Below are 13646 nucleotides of genomic sequence, written 5' to 3'. Positions count from 1 at the left end.
AGAGCCAGAACAGAGCTGGATGGTTTAAGAACAGAAATACAAAGTGTATCTTTCCACACCTGAGTCACGGTGTGGTGTCTAAGTTTACATTTGCGCAATACTGGTTTATAAAGTTTATGTCCAGTGTTATACATTCCTTGCAAGTCATCTTTAAAGGCAAGTGATGAGGTCATTTCAACTTTAATACTCTCTAGGGGAAAATTAACTTCCTATTTCTTATTTACACATGTATTACACTGAAAATAATTTTTGAACGACTCCCTTTGATGTCACCTCAAGTCTGAAACAGGGCAGTAAGTTAATTTGGTAGAGTATAAAATGAACACCGCGGCTACATTATGTAGTCTCAGCCGGGAGAGCACGCCTTGGATACTATGTTGCTGCCCCAAACATCTTACGGGGCAGTACTGACAGAATTCAGCCGGGGGCTGCTAGCAGGGCTTTCAGCGCCGCTGCCAACATAGGAGGCCTGATCCCCTGACCAAACCTGGCTGACCAGGGTGGGAAGCCCTGGCCCCAGAGCACTGACCGCTCGGAACAGAGCAGGGTGGCGACAGGGGTGTCCTCCATTTTCCTTTCTTTATGATGAGGCTTTTTTTCGTCCATTAACTTATCTTTCAATTCTAGCGCACTGTGTAGTAAAAGCAAACGTTTAAAAAATTTAAAGTACGCAACATTTAAGCACATTTCAAGATCAACTACAAAAAACCCTCGCGGGCATTTGTTCCAGACCCTCCTCCCAGTGGGGTACACCGTGAAGCAAGCTCAGACTCCTAGGGGATGCACACCGTAACCGCCGGAGTGAGGTGAGAGGGTGGGGGAGAACTACCTGGCCTGCCATCGCGCAGGCGCATTTCCGGCCGCAGCGCCCAGTGGTCTAGCTCCCTTTCCAGTAATTTCGCTAGCCGTGACGTCATCCTCGTGCGCCCTTACGGTGCCTCCCAGAACCCCCAAATTTATATTTTGGTGAAAGGGGTAAGAAGAAATGAACTGACCTCTTCCACCCCACTCTGTTTTTAGTCCTTGACTCTGGACGCGCCTACGGTTTGGGCAATGGAGCGGGAGAGGGAAAGAAAAGCACCCGGAGATCCAAACGGCGCCGGCCAGGCATGACTCGGCGACGTCGCCAGCCGCGTTACCCGGCGTGCCCCGCGCGGCGCGGGCAGAGCGGCGTAGGGGGAGGGGCGGGGAGGAGGAAGCGGCGGCGGCGGCGGCGACGGCTGCTGCGGATGTCGCTGCGACTGATCGGCGTCTGAACACACGGCGGCTGCCGAGCGCCCGACCCGGGCCTGCGCCGGAGCCCACGCCAAGCTCCGCGGCTCCTCGCCCGCCAGGGAGGCCCTGAGCCAGTTGTCACTGAGGCAGCGTGCCTCACATTCTCCGCTGCCCGGCCAGGCGGGCTCTGGCGTTGCCTGGCTCCCGCTCGCTCACCCGCTCCCTCCTTTGCGCCTGAGTCACCGCCGCCGCCATGGCCGAGAATGGTGAAAGCGGCGGCCCTCCGAGTTCCCAGGACAACGCCGCCGCGGCCGAAGGTGCCGGCGCACCAGCCGCCACCGCCTCCACGGAACCCAAGATCATGAAAGTCACCGTGAAGACCCCGAAGGAGAAGGAGGAGTTCGCAGTGCCGGAGAACAGCTCCGTCCAGCAGGTGAGGGCCGCGCTAGGCTTGGGGCGGGGTGGGGATGGCGGCAGGACCTTCGCCAGCGGCAGGAGGAGACTGTTTTGCAAGGGCTTGGGAGGAAGGGGTCGTCTCTGGAGGTGCCCTCGGCCTTTCTCCTGGGTCTGATCCCAAATTAGATCACACCCAGGTTTGTGGATTTGCTCCTGGGGACACCGCAGAGGTTTGTGGCGGGGCCTCTTGGCCTGTTTGTGGGACGCGCTGATGCCGCTCTCCTCGGCGCCTTCCTCCTGCTCCGGCGTCCGCCGACCCCAGCCTCCTCCCCCAGCTCCCCGCCTCCAGCCGCCTCCCTCTGACTCCGCACAAAGGAAAGAGACCCGCCGCCAGGCTCGGGCGGGGTGGAGGCTGGGCGAGGGTTTGACTTAGCCTGGTCTGCGGTTTTGTCTCTTGAAGGGAAAAAAAAAGAGGGGGTGCTCATTGTTTTACCTGCCTGGGGGTTAAAGTAAATTTGGGGGTGAGGACCACGTGTCCATTTAGTTCTGCGTTTTGACCGCTGAAATCTTTCCCACCTTCCAATCTTTAAAGAAAAAAAATGAGCTGTGACGTAGAAATTGCTTTCAGCCAAATCTTAATAGAACTAGGCTTAAGGAGAAAGATGATGACTTTCACTGACGACTTGCTGGTTCTGTTTTTTTTTTTTAAGTGTGTTTGTCATTCTTTAGATGCCAATCGTTGGGGAGGTTTTTGTTTGATTTTAAAGGAATAGCTACGTTATTCACATGTTAGCAATTGCAGTCAGATGAAAGAGCACGAACCTGGAGTTAATGGAGGAAATTTAAAAGTAATTTACCGCTTAAAATCTATTCAGGAATACAGTTATTGCAGTTAATTAATGATCTTGAGGAATTTAACAAATCATTTTAGTTTTTGTTAAATATACGTCCCAGAATATTTCCGTAATTACTGAATTGATCTCAGACAGTTGATCAGCAGATATCAAGACAGTGTGAACAGTTTATGAAGAAGCAAAAATGAAATGTACCTGTAAGTTTCCCTTAAGGAACAATAACAATTGCGCTATTTGTTTATATGATTATGAAAGGTGGTGTGTTCTGTCAAGTAGTAAGAATGTGTAGCATCGTGAGAAACTTTGACCACCTTTTGAATCCCTATTTTTTTGGTCTCTCAATTTTCCTATAAAATTTTCCCTTAATTTTTAAAATATTTTCCAGCATACAGGAAAGTTGGAATAATTGTGCAGTGAACTCTCATGTGTCCATCACCTACAGTTAGCATCTTGCTTTATTTGCTTTATCACACAATTAATCATTTGTTGGTCAGTTTTATTTTTTGGATACAATTCAAAGCAAGTTGCAAGTATTAGTACATGTTATGCTTTTGAACTGTGGTGTTGGAGAAGACTCTTGAGAGTCTCTTGGACAGCAAGGAGATCCAACCAGTCCACCCTAAAGGAAATCAGTCCTGATTGGAAGGACTGATGCTGAAGCTGAAACTCCAATACTTTGGCCACCTGATGCGGAGAGCTGACTCATTGGAAAAGACCCTGATGCTGGGAAAGATTGAGGGTGGGAGGAGAAGGGGACGACAGAGGATGAGATGGTTGGATGGCATCACCGACTCAATGGTCATGTTTGAGTAAGCTCTGGAAGTTGGTGATGGACAGGGAAGCCAGGTGTGCTGCAGTCCATGGGATCGGAAAAAGTCAAATACAGCTGAGCAACTGAACTGAACCGAACCCTTAAAAATCACTTCAGCAATGTGCATTGCATATCATTAACCTGAGTTCAGGTTTTCAACTTAAAATTTTTGAAGGTAAATTTGACTTGCAGTGAAATGCAGTCAGTTGCCATTCCACGAGTTTACACAAATACATACACGTGTGTAATCCGAAGCCTTCTGGAGTTGTAGAGCTTTATAATTAACTGGAAAGTTCCCTCTGGCCCTTTCCCAGTCAATTCAGTCACTCTCCCCGATTCAACCACTGTTTTTCTCTATGAACTCGTTTTGCTTATTGTAGAGTTTCATATAAATGGTATACAGTATACACTCTGTTCAATAAGGCTTTTTCATTCAGCTTAGGGTTTTGAGACTCGCTATTATGTATCATCGTAATTCTTCCCTTTTTATTGCTTTTTGCCTTCCATTGTATGAATACACCGCAGTTACCCATTTTCATATTGAAAGTTACTAACAAATCTAACATCTTCGCAGTTAGTTGCTCTGAACACTTCTGTACAAATCTTTTTGTTGGATGAATACTTTTATCTCTCTTGTTAATGCTTAGAAGTGGAATGAGTGTGTGTAACAGGGAAGCTGAAAGTTTAGTTTCATAAGCAGCTGTGTGTTTTTTTTTTTTTAAAGTGCTTGTACTTTACAATCCCACTGACGGTGCATGGGAATTCCTGTTGCTCCATCTTCCTACAAACATTTGATAATATCAATCTTTTTTATTTTTGTTACTATAATGAATGTGTAGCCATGTTAACTTTTGAAGCCCATAGTTGTTCTTTCTAGGATTTCAAGTTCAGGTCTCCATTATTCTGGCTGCTTTAAGCATTTTACTGTAAAAGATTAGAAAGTCAATATTTTGTAAATAGAAAAATTCATTTAGATCAGTTTATTATACTATTATCTGTGAGAATTTTTTAACTTTTTATGATGGTGAAACTAGAATTTCAAATTCTGTGGAAGTTTTAGTTAAACTCCTCTATAACCAAAGTAAACTTTTAACAGTCTTTCTGCAGCAACTTCTTCTCATGGAAGTTGAATTTTTATTTTGATAAATACTTTCTTTTGAAGTAGAAAATGTGATAAAAATTTAAGCTTATCATTCATTGCATCAAGAACCTGAAGACAAATTGAACTACCTTTGGGCTCTGTTAGGGTAAGTACATTTGGAAAAATGTACAAGAATAAGACAAGTAGTTTTCACATGGTTTGAAAAATTCTTCTTGAAGCACAAGAAAAGTTCTGTCATCTATAATTTTAAGTTTTTCTCTAAGCGTTTCACAGATTTAAACTGTTTACTACAGATTAAAATTAGTCAATAAAATAAACTTAATGACGTTGAGATTTCACTGAAAATGTTTTGTAAAAAATTGGGAAGTATTTGGTCCTGAAAGTTCTTATGTGATCTTAGAGGTAAAAAGGATAAGCAGAAGATCTACAGAAAACGATATTGAAGGCTTAGGCTTTCTGTTAGACACATCCCGTGTTGAAAATCTGTTTTCTGTGTAATGTGAATTCTTTTACTGTACTGTGCTGAAATAGCATCCGGGCTTCTGTGAGAGCTCAGTTGGTAAAGAACCCTCCTGCATTGCAGGAGACCCTGGCTTAATTCCTGGATCTGGAAGATCCGCTGGAGAAGGGAAAGGCTATCCACTCTAGTATTCTGGAGTATGTATATGAATGTGTTCTAATTGATTGGATGAAATTATATTAAATTTCTTGGATAAGGTATAAACAAGTTGTAAGGTGGTTATTAAGTTTCTTATTTTTCCCTCTGTTTCTATTTGTAACAGGGAGAAACAGGATACTTTAATACAGTTTGTATTCAATTTTAACTCATTCAAGGTTGATGATAAAGCTTATACTTTTTGAAATTAAAGTGAAATTTATTTTTTCATTGAGTGCTCAATGGGGTAAAGTTTAAATTTCTACCTAAAGGTGGTTGAAATATAAACTTTTACTATGTCTTTCCAAGGTGGTTTCATTAGTAAGGGTTTTCATGATATAAGTTAATAGATTTTTTAAGATGTGTAATGGCAAAGTCCCTGTGCATGAGATAATGTTTTCTCTTACTTATTCATTATTTGCTATTGGAAACAGTTTGAGGATTTCTCTAAGTGTCAGCAAGCAAGATGAAGTCCAGAAGAATGTTGTGGTTAAAATTAGTGCAGAAAAAAGACGGGACTTCTATATACTAGCTCCTAACTAGGTTGTTTTGGGATTTTTTATAGTTCTCTAGGGTATAGTCTTAAGATTTTGAAATGCAGTCATCTGAAGTAATCAGGCGGTGTATTCTAGTTTTGGGAATCATCACTTGAATCTTTTAGAAACATATTAACATAATGTACATGTTACTAATGTACTTAGATATAATGTATATATTGTACTGAATAACGGTACTTAGATATAATGTATATATTGTACTGAATAGAATTGAACTTTTCCTTGATAGGGGAAATTACATTGACTCAGGGTCATTATCACAAACCTCATTTAAAACAAAGACTTTACAGTGTAGATCTAGAACTTCTGTCCACAGGTGTGCCTCAAGCCATGTCTGACTGTTGAGCACTTAAAATGTGACTGATTTGAAATGTGCTGAAGGGGTAAAATACACACCAGATTTTGAAAACTTGTGGCTGGTTTCTTAAGAAGCACGATGTTTCCAAGATTTATCTGTGCTGTAGCATGTATTTTACTGCTGAATACTATTCCAGCATATGCCAGATTTTATTTCTCCAGTTGATTCATTCATCAATTGATGGACATTTGGAGTGTCTCTACTTTTTGACTACTGTGGACATATTCTTGAACATACGCCTTTTGAGTTGAATTATTGGGTCAAGTGATAGCTGTCTATTGACCTGCTCTTGGGACTGCCAAACTGTTTTCCAAAGTGGTTGTACCAGTTTTTATTCCTGCCAACAGTACATGAGGATTCCAGTTACTTTCCATTGTCTGTAACACTTGTTACTGTCTGTCTTTATAAATTTGCTGCTGTGAAGCGTTTTGTTGTGATTACTTGACTTTCTATTACTCAGGCAGCAGTTCTTAATATAGTCTGGGGGTCCCCATAGTCCTTCTAGGAGGATCATAAGGTCAATGCTACTTTCATAATTTTCTGAGATATTTTTGTTTTTCACTCTGATTTTCTCAAAAACAAACAATGTACTTTTTCAGAATCTGTAAGATGTGGGTTTTGCTGCAATGGGACATTTAATAGATTATGTAGGGAGTTTAAGGTTGAGGATTGACTTCACTAAGTTGCCATTATTTCTCACCTAGAAACTACGGTAGCCTGCTGGTCAGCTCCCTCCCTGCACCCCCATTAACTCCTAGAGCAGTCTCTGAAAAATATTAATCAGATCATGTTACCCTCTACATAAACTAACAACTCCCCATTCATCTTGGACTTCACATAATGGGGTCATGAGGCCTTGTGTGATAAGGTTGCTTCCTGCCTCTCCAGTCTGATGCCATCTTTCCTCCTTGGTCACTTGCCTCTTGCCTTACTGACTTTTTCGTTCCTTGGCCTGTTAATCTCGCTGTTTCCCTGCCTGACGAGTTCTGTGCCATTTGTTCTTGCTATTACCCAGATTGCCCCTCTCGATGGCCCTTCCCACGCAGTGCAAGGTCACTTTCTCAAAGAAGTATCCCTGGTTTTCCAGAGTAGGTTGAGATTCCCCATTGTACTTTCTCACAGTATCCTGGTTTTGGTTATAGTTTATTACAACTTAAAGTCTGTATTCATGTGATTATTTGATTAATTTATTTTTTTGTGTGTGCTGGAGAAGATACGTGGTTGTTCCCAATAGTGTTACCAAAGCCTAGCACATAGTGTGGGCTAAGAAAATATTTGTTTATAACTGAATCTAGACCATATGCATGATAATTGGGTAATTAATAATCAGTACCAATTACTTAGGACTTCCCTGGTAGCTCAGCTGGTGAGGAATCGGGCTGCGATGCTGGAAACTCCAGTTCGATTCCTGAGTTGGGGAGATCCCCTGGAGAAGGGACAGGCTACCCACTCCAGTGTTCTTGAGCTTCGCTGGTGGCTCAGACGGTAAAGAATCCGCCTGCAATGAGGGAGACCTGGGTTCCATCCCTGGTTTAGGAAGATGTGCTTCCCTGGTGGCTCAGCTGTAGAGAATCCGCCAGCAAAGTGGGAGACACGAGTTTGATCCCTGAGCCAGGAAGATATGCTGGAAAGGAAATGGCAACCCACTCTAGTATTCTTGCCTGGAAAATCCCATGAACAGAGGAGCTTGGGGGGCTACAGTCCATGGGGCTGCAAGAGTCAGACATGACTTCGTGACTGACCCACCACCAGTTACTTACTGTCTACTGAGTGCAGTACAGTTGCCCCTCCGTGTCGCCAGGGATTGGTTCCAGGACCCACTGTGGATACCAAAATCTGTGGATGCTCAAGTCCCAAAGTCTCCGTCTGCGTTTGTGGGTTTGGACAGCTGGCTCTACATAATGTCATTGTTGTCTGCCCTCCTCTCACGGCTTCATCTGAAACTGCTCTCCCTTCAGTGCAACACTCTTGACTGCTACAGGATGTTCCTTCTCGCTTGTAGTTACTGAAACAATTTTTCTAGAAGAGCCTTTCCTTTTTTTTTTTTTTTTTTTTAGAACAACCTTTCTTAACTGAGAAGCTTCATCTTAACCATAGGACCCAGAAAGATTTGAATCAGTTCAGTTCACTCAGTTGTGTCCGACTCTTTGCCGACAAAAGAAAGTTTTGAATGACTGTCTGTTTTTCCAGCCAATATACTTTTAAATGCGTAGGAGAGAAGTTAATTCTTTACCTAAGCTAAGTGGTGTGCTAGTAGATGTTTATCATCTAGTTCTTTGGGGGAAAACAGCACTAATTTTTAGTGTTTGCTGATTTCCATGGTAGTAAATACCTCTCCCTATGGAAGATTTTAGGCTATGACTATGAAACTGGCTTATACGATTTATGAAAATTAAGACTGAGCTGGTAGGAGCTGTTGCTTATAGTGAACGTCTTAAGGCAGGTGTCAGCCAACTAGAGTGAGCCAAATTCACCATGCCCATTCACCTCTATATTATCTGTACTTTCAGAACAGCCCATGGAGCTGAAAATATTTATTGTCTATCCCTTTACTGGAAATTTGCTGACTCCTGTTATAGGGCATTAGGTCTCACTAGATCCAGATCTTGTCACACAGTTCCTCAAATCCTTTCTCACTGGAAAATTTTGCCATGACTTAAGTTTAACAGCATGACCAGTAGAGATACAATGCAAACTGCATATATAATTTTTCTCATAGCCACTTAAAAAATTAATTTTTTATTAGAATACTTAGAACATAAAATTTACCATCCTAACCATTTGTGAGTGTACAGTTAGTTCAATGACCTTAAATACATTCATATTGTTGTGCAACCATCACCACCATCCATCTCTAGAATTCTTTTCATCTTAAACCAAAACCCTGTACCTATAAACAATAGTTCCCCATTATCCCATCCTGCCAGACAAGAACCATTCTGCTTTTTGTCTCTATGAATTTGACTACTTAGGTTTCTCATAAGAGTGGAATCATAATATTGGTCCTTTTGTGACTGCCTTATTTCACTTAGCATAGTGTCCTCAAGTTTCATCTATGTTTCAGCATGTGACAGAATTTCCTTCTTTAAGGCTGACGGATACTCCATTGCATGTGTATACTGTGGTGTGTATATATCCCATTTTGTCTATCCGTTCAGCTCTCAGTGTCACTTGGGTTGTTTCTGTCTTTTGGATTTGTAATTGTAATATATATTTTTTAACCTAGTATATCCTAAGTATCATTTCAACATGTAATTGATATTTTTTAAATTAAGATACTTTTCTTTTTCATACTAGGTGTTCAAGATGTGATGTGTATTTTACACGCACAGCATATCTTAATTTGGACTAGCCACATTTCAAGTGTTCTATAGCCACTTTTGGTTAGAGACTTCAGGATTAGATAGCATAGCTGATAAGGTGTTCTTGCTTTGTTTCCTTACTTACCTGTCCCTGGTCATTCACTGCATTTCAGCTGTTTTTAAGTCTTTTCCTCCAACTATTAGTAGCTCTTTGTCCTTTTGAGCTTTTGCCAATGCTGCTAATGGCAGTAATATGATACTTACTACAGACTTATTATACTAAGGCATATTGCACTAATACTTTTTAAAGTTTCACAACTTTATGATGAAAGTACTATTTTTACCTGTTACTTAAAAATGAAGACTCAGGTTAGAAAAGTGGTTAAATTTATACACTTGTTATATAGTGAATAACTCTGGAGTGAATAACTCCAGAATAACTCTGGAGTCCACACCTAATCACTGCTTCAAGACCCCTTGACTTCTCTGATTGGCTTTTCAGCCTGTAGGTTTATTTAGTTATTAGTTCATTGAAGTTTGCTTGGACTTGCCACTCTAAATTAGATCAGTGACTGTAATCTCTGATACCATTTTGTGATTAAGTGGACTTTATCCTCCCCTCCCCATACTGTAAGAATTTACAAAGATAGGGACTGTTTTGCTTACTTCTTAATCCCATGGTACCTGCCTGGTATTGTACTTGGCACACATTGAGTAATGCAAATATTTATAGAGTGAATGAGCAAATAGTGTGTTAAAGATTTTTTTTTTGGCAGTGTTTTGTGCTTAGTTGGGAATATTTTAACAGTGTGATTTGCTTAGAAAAATGTGACGTTTAGTCTTACTTTAATCAAGTGTCCAATGGCATTATTTATTTTAAAACTTATTTATCTTATTTTTTGGTTGTGCTCGGTCTTCAGTGGTGCACTTGGGCTTTCTCCAGTTGCAGAGAGCGGGGGCTGCTCTCTAGTTGTGGTGTGCATGGCTTTTCTTGTGGAGCACAGGTTTGAGGCTTATGCGCTTCAGTAGTTAGAGCATTTGGGCTCTAGTTGTGATGCACAGGCTTAGATGCTTCACAGCATGTGGAATCTTCCTGGACCAGGACTCGAACACATTGCCTGCATTAGCAAGTGGATTCTTAGCCATTGTATCACCAGGGAAGTCCCAATGGCATTATTTTAGTTATTTCTCTATCTGAGCAACTTCCACTGTAAAAAAAAAAAAGAAAACCCCTTTAAAATTAGAATTGGGAGGTTTTTCAAGAGACTAATTTGCTATCTCCAAATCTACCTGATGCAAAACTTACTGAGTTAGCATATCAGATTCCATTTATTATAGATATAAACCAAAAATATGTATATGTGCATCTATTTTGCAAATAATTTTCATTATCAGACGATATGAACTCTGGTTTATTGTAGATAAATTTATGCCGTTCTGAGTGAGTTTGATGTCCCGTAGATATGACTACATAGACTGCTTGATTTATTAAGCAGCTAATGTGTAGATTTCTAGACTGGTATGAGGTTTTTGTTAGATTTTTTTTTATAGCCTTTAAGACTCCAGTTTTTATAAATAGTATGGCTTTATTAGTTTTAAAAATACCAACTGCAAAGAAAATGAAATACATCATGCATTCTGTTTAGGAAATTTCCAATGAGAAAAGTGTGAAATAAAACATGTATGTGTATGGCTGAGTCCCTCCGATGTTCATCTGAAACAGTCACAAAATTGTTAATTGGCTATACCATAATACAGAACTCAAAAAAATTTTTTAGAAAGGGAAACCCACTCCTAAGTGTGTATCTATCTAATTCTTTTCAGAAAAATATTCATATATTTACCCATATGTAATTTTCTACTTATTCCTGTTAAGCAGATGGATCATTACCCACACTTGAACCTTACTCTTTATTTGTATCGTCATTGTCTTTCTATATTGGCATATGAAGAGCTAACTCATTCAACTGTTATTTATTGATTTTTTGTATTTATTCAGTTCAGTTCAGTTGCTCAGTCGTGTCCGACTCTTTGCAACCCCATGAATCACAGCACGCCAGGCCTCCCTGTCCATCACCAACTCCTGGAGTTTACTCAAACTCATGCCCATCGAGTCAGTGATGCCATCCAGCCATCTCATCCTCTGTCATCCCCTTCTCCTCCTGCCCCCAATCCCTCCCAGTATCAGGGTCTTTTCCGATGAGTCACCTCTTCGCATCAGGTGGCCAAAGTATTGGAGTTTCAGCTTCAGCATCAGTTCCTCCAATGAACACCCAGGACTGATCTCCTTTAGGGTGGACTGGCTGGATCTCCTTGCAGTCCAAGGGACTCTCAAGAGTCTTCTCCAACACCATAGTTCAAAAGCATCAATTTTTCGGTGCTCAGCGTTCCTCACAGTCCAACTCTCACATCCATACATGACCGCTGGAAAAACCATAGCCTTGACCAGACGGACCTTTGTTGGCAAATTAATGTCTCTGCTTTTAAATATGCTGTCTAGGTTGGTCATAACTTTCCTTCCAAGGAGTAAGTGTCTTTTAATTTCATGGCTGCAATCACCATCTGCAGTCATTTGGAGCCCAAGAAAATAAGGTCAGCCACTGTTTCCCCATCTATTTGCCATGAAGTGATGGGACCAGATGCCATGATCTTAGTTTTCTGAATGTTGAACTTTAAGCCAACTTTTTCACTCTCCTCTTTCACCTTCATCAAGAGGCTTTTTAGTTCCTCTTCACTTTCTGCCCTGAGGGTGGTGTCATCTGCATATCAGAGGTTATTGATATTTCTCCCGGCAATCTTGATTCCAGCTTGTACTTCTTCCAGCCCAGCATTTCTCATGATGTACTCTGCATATAAGTTAAATAACAGGGTGACAATATACAGCCTTGACGTACTCCTTTTCCTATTTGTAACCAGTCTGTTGTTCCATGTCCACTTCTAACTATTGCTTCCTGACCTGCATACAGGTTTCTCAAGAGGCAAGGTCAGGTGGTCTGGTATTACCATCTCTTTCAGAATTTTCCACAGTTTATTGTGATCCACACAGTCAAAGACTTTGGCATAGTCAATAAAGCAGAAATAGATGTTTTTCTGAAAGTCTTGCTTGTATTTATTAGGTTGGTACAAATCGTGGTTTTGGACCATTAATTTTAAATCATTATAATTAGGTTCAAGCACATCTTTATTAGTCAAAATTGGAAACATTACAATCAACACATTTTTGCCAATGAGGAGTAAGTTGGTTTATTCCTGTAATGTAAATATCTGTGCTTTAGGATTTGATGAACTTTTGAAAAGCATTTTCTGCCTCCTGCTGGTTGTGGAAGCATTTTGCCTGCAAAAAATTGTCGATACTTGAAGAAGTGGCAGTCAGTTAGCAAGAGGTCAGGTAAATATGTCTAGTGAAGCAAAACTTTATAGCCCAGTTTGTTCAACTTTTGAAGCATTGATTGTGCAGTAGGCTGTCAGGCTTTGTCGTGGAGAAGAATTGGGTCCTTTCTGTTGATCAGTGCTGGCTTCAGGCATTGCAGTTTTCAGTGCATCTCATTCATTTGCTGAGCATGCATACTTCTCAGATGTATTGGTTTCGCTGGGGTTCAGAAAACTGTAGTGGATCAGACTGGCAACAGACCACCAAACAGTGACCATGACCTTGTTTTGATGCAAGTTTGACTTTGGAAATGCTTTGGAGCTTCTTCTCGGTCCAAGCTCTGAGCTGGTCATTGCTGGTTGTTGTATAAAATCCACTTTTTGTTACATGTCACAATCTGATTGAGAAATTGCTCTTCATTGCTGCATACAATAAAAGATGATGACACTTCAGAACAACGATTTTTTTGATTTTTGGTCAACTCATGAGGCACCCACTTACTAAGATTTTTCACCTTTCCAATTTGCTTCAAATGCCCAAGACCATGGAATGGTTGAAGTTGAATTCTTCGACAGTTTCTCACGTAGTCGTTAGAGGACCAGCTTTGATGATTGCTCTCAATTGGTTGTAGTCAACTGAGACCAACTGATGGCTGGCCACTCCAGTCCTCATCTTCAAGGCTGTCATCTTCTTGAACCTCCAGTGCACACTGTACATTCGTTAGCAGTTCCTGGGCCAAATGCATTGTTGTTGTGAGTTGTCTCTGCTGCTTTGCAGTTCATTTTGAACTCATAAAATTGCTCGGATTTGCTTTTTGTCTAAAACGTCATTTCCATAGTCTAAAATAAAGTACACAGCAAGTAATGTGGCTAGCAAAAAACAAAGCAAGAAATGCACATTTAAATGATGTATAACATAACCACATTTAGAATGTATTCCAGTATCAAGTGGCAAAGTTTGATGGAAAGCCACAATTATTTTTGCACCAGCCTAATGCATAATATTAATATTTTTGAAGAAAGGGAA

At 40.9% G+C, this 13646-nt stretch overlaps 1 protein-coding gene across 2 annotated transcripts in view; it reads left to right on the top strand.

The window, feature by feature from the left end:
• The first annotated feature begins 1224 nt into the window (after positions 1-1224).
• UBQLN1 (ubiquilin 1) overlaps positions 1225-13646 on the top strand; it is a 51857-nt gene continuing 39435 nt past the window's right edge. Inside the window, exon 1 of one of the 2 annotated variants that reach the window (XM_065946418.1) lies at positions 1225-1648. In XM_065946418.1, coding sequence (XP_065802490.1) covers positions 1469-1648 — 180 coding nt within the window. In that variant the 5' untranslated portion in view covers positions 1225-1468. The remainder of the gene's footprint in view (positions 1649-13646) is intronic. The other variant, XM_065946417.1, reaches the window with a different exon arrangement.

Source organism: Muntiacus reevesi, chromosome 10, assembly GCF_963930625.1.
Source record: "Muntiacus reevesi chromosome 10, mMunRee1.1, whole genome shotgun sequence".
Lineage (NCBI taxonomy): Eukaryota > Metazoa > Chordata > Mammalia > Artiodactyla > Cervidae > Muntiacus > Muntiacus reevesi.
The sequence above is the reverse complement of the archived record's forward strand: the minus strand, read 5'-3'. Positions and strand labels throughout refer to the sequence as shown.